This window comes from Citrus clementina, unplaced genomic scaffold, assembly GCF_000493195.1.
Source record: "Citrus clementina cultivar Clemenules unplaced genomic scaffold, Citrus_clementina_v1.0 scaffold_9, whole genome shotgun sequence".
Lineage (NCBI taxonomy): Eukaryota > Viridiplantae > Streptophyta > Magnoliopsida > Sapindales > Rutaceae > Citrus > Citrus x clementina.
In genome coordinates, this window is record NW_006261964.1 from 10380922 (window position 1) to 10390965 (window position 10044).

Below are 10044 nucleotides of genomic sequence, written 5' to 3' on the forward strand. Positions count from 1 at the left end.
GATATATTTAATTAATCTATACATGTTATTCATACATCATTTGGAACTCTTGAATCGGATCTTGATAATAGGTTTATAACATCGAGCCCCCTAATTGTTTAGTATTTTCTAAGTATGGATACAGTTTGTCTACTTGTACTATGTTCTTACCTTTCTTAATCAAAATATTCTTTTGTACTTTTTCTAATGCCAATATATTTAAGATTGTAAATTTTCTTTTGTAAAAATGAAAGAACCATTCATATGGGTTGAGAAAAAAAATTAAGTTACCGTTAAGTTAAATACTAATAAAATAAAGTTGTGATAATATAATAGAATTAACTTAAATTAATTATATTATGCCACCGCCCAAATTTTTATTATCCCTTTTTATCCCCAAATATATCAACAAACAAGAATCTTGGGTTTCAATAAAATTTTGCTTCAAATTTTATAGCATTGATGTGAAATTTTACCTGACATTTGGTAGACAAATTTATTGTAAGATAAAATTTCACATTAAAAACATGCAAGATCACACTTTTGCTTCAATAAATTTTATCAAAATATTTATCAAAGCAGCACTCTTATTTATCTAGTGCTATTTGTTATATTATCAATATCATAATGAAAGCATGAGTCTCAGCTTTCTTCTTGAAGTGGGTGGTATGATTTTGGCCTTGGTGGGGGCAGCTGCTTTCCACGAGAGCCATCGTATATTCTTCATCTTAGTTTCTCTCCACAATTTTTGTGTATTTTATGTCTTCTTTTTGACAATTAAAATGAAATGAATAAAAATATACATAAAGATATTTTTAATTCGAAATAGTAAGAAATTCAATTGGATATAGATTAAGGAATTTAAAACGATTTTATTATTATTCGGTCAATTCAATATAACATTGAACCGTGAGCTGACTTAATCCAATCAAAATTTTAGGTGAGTACAATTTATTTCAAGCTTCAAAGAGAAAATAACAATCCAAGCTTCCGGAATCATTGGCCTTCGGGGGTCATTTAGAATTAACTTTTAGATGCTCAAAAGTGATTTTGAAAATATAATAACTAATTTTTTATATTTCGTAAATAATTTTAAAATTTAGTTTTTGTAAAATCACCTCATCTTAAAATAGATTTTAAAATATAGGGAATGAATAACTTTTCAAATTTGATTTTGAAAATTAGTTTTATATTTAATACTATTTCATATATATCCTCACTTATGTTATGAAATCCAAAAGTATCCTTATTCAATTAGAAAATAAAACCATTAAATTTAAAGAAAATATTGTTATTACCAATTATTTTGAGATAACAAAATAAAATTGAAAGTATTTATTCTAGTATATTATATATACCTATTTATAAATATGTTGATAAATAAAACTTTATTCAATATTATATTTATTTTCAGTCATTTACATTCTTACAGTAATTTTACAATTTTATTTACCAAATACATATGACTATTTTTAAACTCGCAACACTTCTAAAATACATTTTGCTATGTGTTTAATTGATTTTCTTTATAACTAATTATTTCTACAACGCAACTAATAGTAATTATTTTAAGAACTACAATATTACCAAACTAGTTAGGCTCCGTTTGGTACAGCTTATTAAATAGAGCTTATAACAGTAGAGCTTATAGCAGTAGAGCTTATACCAATAGAGCTTTTGGACAAAAAGTCATTGGGTGTTTGGTTGTCAATAAAAAATGCACTTTTGAACCATTAAACTATGTGATATTTTTTATATTATATATTTTTAGAAAAGCTTTATAACCTCTACTCCCAAAAGCTCAAATTTTGGGCTTTTGCTAGTAGAGATAAATTAGCTTATTTAAGCTAAAAAAACTCTACTAAAAAAATAACCAAACACTATAAAAATTTTTAAAAAGTGCTTATACGATTAAATAAGCCCTTATGGCTCTTAAATAAGCCATACCAAACAGGCACTTAGTATCAAATGAAATAGTCTAAACTTTAAAGGGAATATTCATCATTCAAAAAAGAAATTTAAGGCGAATATTAAATTTGGGTAAATTTTCATTTAGTTTATATAATTAGAGCTATTTATCTTGTTAGTCCTTAAATTTTTTTTTTAAATAACCTAAGATGGTACAACTTAAAATTGTATATGTTGGATCTAATTTATTAAAGAGAAAATAGTATTTAAAATGGCATAACTTAAAATTGAAACAAATTTTATATGGAACAAGTGAAGAATATAGATAAGTTAAATAATTGAGTAGATTTTACCCTAGATAGATTCCCACTAGATAGCTTTCAGTAAATATAAAAAATATAGAGGGTAATGTAGTAAATAACCGAAACTATAGGGTTTAAAAGAATATTTACCCACCGATTTGGAAAAAATTATAATAAAGTCCACAAGTGAGAAATAAACTCCCAAACGTAATTTTATTTGGGTGACATAGCCAGCAGTTTATCTTTTTTTTTTAAAAAAAAAATTATTTACGAATTATAAATAAAAAATTATATAATTAAAATTACTATAAATAACGTTGCCTGAACACATCCAATTAGGGGAAAAAATGAAGGCGGCGCTCAAATTGTCATAATATAAAGTTGTCTTTGTCATGTATTCTCACGTGCGTGTTAATCTCAATGCTGAAACGCTATTTAAATATTTTATTCATGGATACAGTAGCATTTAAGTCATTATTTATCTACCGATGAGTTGAATAAATTCAATAAAATAAAATAATGGGTTGTGATTTTAAGTTGAAAAAAAGATGATATACAACAGTCACTAGCAAATATCATTTCAGTAATCATTATTTTATTTAATATTTATTTCGTATGACTTATTTAATAATTATTAATATTTATTTAATTTTATAAGTTTTTTTTAAATATTTATTTGTGTTTAGTTTTTTTTAATAGAACTTATGAGACTTAAATAAGTTATTTTCTCTTTATTAATAAAACTCAAAATTTGAGTTTTAGGAGTAAGATTAGAGAATTCTTCTAACATATATGTAATATAAAAAAAAATATCCCAAGTATATTTCGTTAAATACACAATATCCATACTTATATACAAAACCCTAAGCAAAAAAAATTATTGGAAACAAGCGCATTGCCGCCGTTTGATAGAAAGTTAGAAACAACACAATAAGAATCCACGTCTGCATGTTTCCTTCATTATTGTTAAAAACTTAAAATATATTTAACTTATTAGAAAAATAATGAACATTTCACTGTGCCACTATTTGATATTTGATATTTGCCATTGTTTTTATTATTTTAGTCGACTGTATGTTCCCATTATTAGTTTATATTAGAAATTCATTTCGTCTTTCTTTTATTTGTACATTATTTTTTGTTTTTATTATTTTAGTCGACTGTATGTTCCCATTATTAGTTTATATTAGAAATTCATTTCGTCTTTCTTTTATTTGTACATTATTTTTTATGTGATAATATTAGATATCTATAATGACAACTGCTGTAAAGAGAAAAAAAATTCAAAGACAAATTGAAATGATGAAGTAATTTTTTTTACATATTCTTTTTGACAATTTAATTACATAAAAATATTTTTAGTGTTGTAGAACCAAATAAATTAATGGTTCAAAGGAATTTTTTTAATTGACAACTAAACATGCAATAATTTTTTATCAAAAGCCTTATTTGTATAAGCTCTACTTAAAAAAATTCTACTTCTATAAACTCTATTCAATGTAACAAATGGAGGCCTAATATGTATTTATTTTGAATAAAGCTTGCTTTATTTCATTAACAGGTTCCTAAAAAGTTGAAGCAAGCTGAGCACAGCTGAATTATTACAACTTACATATAAGACTTGAGAAAAAATAATTCTGTCATCCTCTTTACTGATATATTGAACATAAAATATATAATCATTCTTAGGTATGAATTTTATAATTTTTTAAATATAATTTCGATATTTACAAACAATAAAGTCTCAAATCTATTTTTTTAAAAGTAAGAACGTTCAACATTCGCAAATATAGAAGGTCTACATATAAATTTTTTATTCTTTCCACATTGGCAATACATATATTACTAGCTTGGGATTGACTCAAGATTCAGGTAATTTTCTTTTTATTCTTTTTGAAACAGAAAAGATAGATTTCATAAAATTCAAATATCAACAGTACATGCAGTATAGCAGCAGCACCCGTAACAGAGATCACATTACAGCAGTAAACTGCACGTTTCACCTTATCAATGAAAACAAAACAGCCACCCTCACTTGGAGGAGGAGGCCGGAAGAAGAAAAGGAGAAAAAGAAACCTTATTCGCTGACTCAGAGAGAGAGAGAAAAAAAGAAAAGCCCATGAAAGAAACATTACCATTTAAGGAACAATCTTGTAACGTTTCATCTTATCAATCCAAGCAATGAAAGAATTCTTTGAATTCCTAAATCCCAAGAACCCGTGCCCCTTACTCTTGTTCATGCTAACCAAAATATCCTCACCAACGTCGAACGACACGTCTGCATGCCACCAAATGGCAACCTCATTCAACTTTGTGGGCAGCAGCTTATTCTTTCTCACAATCTCCTCCCATACGCTCTCTTTACCTTTCATAATCTCCACCAATCTCAATCTCTCACCCTTCTCATCAAACCCATAATCCTCAATCTCAAACCGCTCCGCCAACACTTTCCAAAAGTGCTTCCACTTAAACACATCTCCATTGGCACAATTAAAAGCTTCATTTCTCGCGTTCGGATCCACCGCCGCCCAAATTTGCTGCTCCGCAATCAGATCCGCGTCCGAAACTTCTGTGAAGCCGTCCCAAGCTTCCTTAGTCCCTGGAAATAGCAAAGGGACGCCTTCATGCTTACATATAGCGGCGTACACACAGAGAGTGCACGCTATGTTCATCATACTATACGGTGAAAATCCGAAGATTCCAAGAGGGCGATGTACTGACCAGGTCAAGCCATCTCTCTTTGCAACTTCTTCAAACAGTATGTCTTCTTGATCGTAATAAAAGTTCGGAACGTTTAGCCTCGGCAAGTCCTCAGTGTAAGGTGGGTCGTGAGGATGATGAGGCAGCTGTGTGTCGACAAAATAATCGAACGGTCCCAAGTAGTGCTTGCCTCCCGTTTGGAGACAGACGTGGCGGAGATTGGGCGCGTTGGGCATTACGGAACGGAGCACGTTGCGCAGCATGGCGCCGTTGACGTGGCAATTCTCGAGTTCGGTGGGACGGCTGGCCCACGTCACGTAGAAGATGTGGGTGACGTCGGTGAGTTTTGAGAGCTTAGCTTGTGTCTCGTCTGCGTCGGAGACGTCACATTGGATGTACTGAATGGGGTGATCTGCATTCCAGGCGGGCCTCGGGCGTCGGGCCACCCCATAGACCTTCCACGGGCCGCCGGGGGTATTTGGTTGTGGCAAAATCTCAGCAAGGCTGTTGCCCACAATTCCCGTCACGCCTACTATAAGCCCCACGTGCTGGTTGTCTCGAGATGGCTCACCTTCATCCAATTTGTTTTGTACCAGCTAGTGATTAAGAACAAATTAATTAAGCATTTTAGTTAATAAAATATCAACATATACCTTCTCAAAAAAAATAAAAAAATATCAACATATACAAAAGCTTTCCAACTTGAAATCCCAGAATTTATAATATGGACGTGTTTACAACATTATAAATGAGTTTGCGACGTTGTAAAGACATACCAAACTGGAAGCTGACTCTCAACGTTATAATTTTTTTCAAAATTTAACAAAGTCTAGCATCTTGTTTTGGAATATTTCTCTTTCTCTCTTTATATATATAGAAATATTTCAATCAAAGATTCTAGTTCGTTAAAATTCGAGAAAGTTATTAAACAGTATGATTTAATAGTATAATGTCTGTGAAAACTATTAAACCATATAATTTAAAAGTGTAATGACATTATAATATTCAACTGCACGATTTAATAACTTTTCTGAACTTTAATAAAGTTCAGGATCTTCCACGAGATCAACAATATATACACACACACGTATGCATTATTTCACATAGAGTTGATGATCTTTAACCTTAGCAGCGCCGTTAGCAACCGTCCACCTGCAGCTCATTTTGATTGTGTGTGTGTTGCTGCTACAGAGTACAAGCTGTATAATTTGATGAAAGCTTATTTGATGATAAATCTAATTTCTGCTTCTGCTACTTATATACGAAAGTAGGATACATGCGAGAAATTCTGATGACCTCAGCTCTGACATCGGCCACCTTAATTATAAATTTCACATAATAACATAAAAGGTCATACTTTTGCTTCAGCGTATATATTTTATCAAAACATTTCAAAGCAGTATCCTAAAAGCATGAGTTTGGGCTTTCTTCCCCAAGTGAGTGGTGTGATTTTGGCCATGCATGGTGATGGAGCAAAAGCGGCTAATTTCCACGCCGGGCATAGTACATTCTTCATCTTAGATTGTCAACTAAATATTATATATAATTTTTTTATTATTGAAAAATAAAAAATGAATAAAAGTATATGTAGGTATTCGTATTTTCGGTTCAAAACTAGTAAGAAATTCAATTTTGAAATTAGGGTTATAACTATTTTATAATTACTAGGTCAACTAAAAAATAATCCAATAAAATTTTAGGCGATCGCCCACAATTTATTTCAAAGAGAATGTAATAATTCAAGCTTTGAGAATCGTTAGATTCAAAGAAATTAATAGTCTTAAAGAGTTTAAGCGGAGAAAATCAAATGTAAATCTAGTCCATAATTGATAAGTAAATTCCCAATAATATTTGGGAGAAAGCCACCGATTTTTCTTAATTATTATTTTAATTATTTGTGTACGCTAGAAATTAAAAAATTGGCGCGTAATAATTAACTTTACCATAATTTCTATGCGTCCAATTAAGAAAGAAGAGGAAGGCGTTATTCGTTATGTATTTGCGTGTGTCATGCATGATTCTTGATGCTGAAATGCTATTTTAATATTTTATACACGGATATGGTAATCGTTATTTCTTTAATTAATTTTAAAATAATGTTTTACCTATTAAATTTAAATGTAAATTACCTTTATAAAGTATTTGACCTGTCGTTGTAAATAAGGTAATATAAAATTTAGGTTGAGTTGGCTTAATTTAACTTTAGTTTAACTTTTTGACTTAAAATCAAGATTTAATTTTTAATTACTGAATTCCGTCAAATTTATGAGCTAGTTTTTCATTACTGATTCCTTCAATTAATCAAATGGGGTGGATGTAGAGTAAATCAGTAGTATTCAAGTCAGCATTTTATCTACCATTTAATTGAATAGATCCAATAAATAAAATGTTAATTCTTACTTTTAAGGTAAAAAAATAAAATAAAACAAGGAAACTCCGTCCATATAGTTATTATATTAATTATAAGACAATGAAGTTGATGCAAAATGATGAAATTTACTAGTCACCAATAAGTATCACATCACTTGAAATAAATATTTGTATCCAACTCCGTATATATATAGTATTGTTAACGTTTTGCGTTTGGTAATGTTTTCTAAACGAAGTTTTTTTAATTAGATTTATTTTATAAATAATTAGTCTGTTAAACTAAGGACACATTTTGTAATTTGCTTTATAAATTACATTATTGGCAAATGTTGGCTTATCGTGTTCTAGTTATAAATTATCGGATAATCCCCATAAGTGAACTTAGCTAAGGCCCAAAAAGCGGAGAAGCATCTTCTATGTTTTGAAATTTTTAAATACCCCCTTTAATTATCTCATAATTCCTTATTTCTCAACTAATTTCATTTATTTTTAAAATTAATTAGCCTTGTTGATATAGTTTTTTCTTTTCTTTCATTTGCACTGTCTCTATCAATTTATGAAAATTTGATATTCTTGTTATTGATTGTTTAAATAAATTTGTATTTTTATTGATTGTATTGATTTTGATGTGTGATGAATAAATCGAATAAAATCCATTGTATTTTTATTCTAATTTTTTCTCAAGTTTTGAAGACTTCAGATGATCGCACACTTCTTTCCTTAAAGAATTGTGAATACCAAAGTACAGAGAGGGTTTTGGGTATTTCTTAGGATTGCACTGTAGCAACTTTAATAGAGTTCCACATCGTTAAGTTAAGGTTTGCCATGTGAGCTTATAAGTATATGGGCTCCTTCTCTTTATAAGTCGGTTTTTTAGGATGAATTCTATCTAATGTGCATATAACAATTAGGGTATGAACTGGTGGAGGTCACTTTTAAAAAATGGGTGAATCTTAACTAACTAAATCCTACATCACTAAACTAAAGCTTGAGATGTGAGTTTATAAGCACTTCAACTACCTTTTAAAAAGTGGATGGATCTTAACGAATTAAATCCTACATCATTAAGCTAAAGCTTGAGATGTGAGTTTATAAGCACTTCAACTACCTCTCCTTACATGTTTTTTCCTTCTCAAGTTTTCTTTGAAAACCTGAGAATGGAAGGTGAATAGAGTCTTTATGGCTCTCTTTTCTACCTACTCGTTAGGTTCAAGTTTATTACTAACATATATGTTGTTTGTATAAACACAAAATCTTGTTGGCTCAGTTGAGGTAGGTGTCTTAAATGATATAACATTAAATAGGGAGTGGGGGTGGTTCTCAAGTAAAACCTCTCCAAGCTCCAAATGGATACAAAGGAGTTGATTCGAAAGTGTAAAGCTATAACTTTAAAAGGGGGGACGAAGGAAAAGTCTCCTTTAAAAGTGAAATGAAGTCAAAAGGAGAGAGAATAGTCGCTGGATGTCTGATGGGCAAAGTGTTGACTAGTAGAAATGTAAACAAAGAAGGTTTGAAGCTAGCATTGCAACAGGCGTGGCAAACAATTAGGGAAGTGAAGGTGAAGGTAGATGCCATGGGAGAGAATATTTTAATGTTTAGATTTGCAGCAGAAATAGATAAAAAGAGAGCAATAGCAAGTGGCCCTTGGCATTTTAATGGTGCGCTTATTGTATTCAGAGAATCAATGGGTATTGGAGAGGTGTTAAAGCAGTCCTTTACCAATGCATCATTTTGGGTGCAACTAAAGAATGTACCCTTATGTGTATGGATAAAGAAACGATATCAGAGTTGGGAGTAAGAATAGGAAAAGTTGAAGAAGCAGATGGCAACAGAGAATGCACTAGAGAAGTCATTAGACTTGGAGTATCCATCGATATTATTAAGCCCCTAATGACCCTCTTATCACTTAAATAGAAATTACACTACAAGAATATTGGTCTTTTTGCGACGAAACTTTTAGCGATCAAATATTTTTGTCGTTGCAAGTATTTTTTAGCGACAAAAAAGAACTTTAGTCGTTAAAGTCATAATAGAAAAATAATATTTAATTATCACTTTTAGCGACAAAAAAATCGTCACTAAAGACGACATATAACGACCAAAAATTAGTTTCGTGGCCAAAAAATTAAGCGGCAAAACAAATATTGGCACCCAAACTTTTAACGATTAAAATTTGATATACTATTCATCGCTAAAAATTGTTTTAGTGACGAAATTTTTTTCGTTACCACAAATAGTTTTAGCAATGAAAGCCATTTCGTCGTTAAAAAGTTATTTACACATAGCATGTTTTGGCGACGAAAATAAATTTTTTTGCTAAAAATTGTTTTAGCGACGAAATATATTCATTGCTAAAACTCTATGACATGCTAAAAGAGCTTGTTTTGGTGACGAAAATATATTTCATCTCAACAAGTAGTTTTATCGACGAATAGAATTTGTCGCTAAAACTCTTTGATGTCTCAAATGGCCATGTTTTAGCGGGAAAAAAAAATATCGTTGCTAAAACTAATTTTTGTCTTTAAAAATTATGAAAATTTAAAAAAAATTTGGCGGATGATTTTCTGCCAAAATTTAAGACCTTTAATGGCGAAATTGAATTTTGTCGCTAAATGTGTACTCTTAGCGACGAAATATTTCATTGCTAAAATATGTCAAAATTTAAAAAATTTTGTCGGGTTATTTTCCGCCAAAATTAAGTTTTAGCGACGAATTTTAAATTTCATTGCTAAAAACTCTTGTAACCTATTTATATACCATCTACTTCATTTTTTTTATTCTTTCT

General features: G+C 30.2%; 1 protein-coding gene across 1 annotated transcript in view; it reads right to left on the bottom strand.

Annotated features, from left to right (window-relative positions):
* Positions 1–4327: 4327 nt before the first annotated feature.
* Positions 4328–10044, bottom strand: part of LOC18032622 (3-oxo-Delta(4,5)-steroid 5-beta-reductase) — a 13770-nt gene continuing 8053 nt past the window's right edge. Inside the window, exon 2 of the mRNA XM_006420559.2 lies at positions 4328–5485. Coding sequence (XP_006420622.2) covers positions 4328–5485 — 1158 coding nt within the window. The remainder of the gene's footprint in view (positions 5486–10044) is intronic.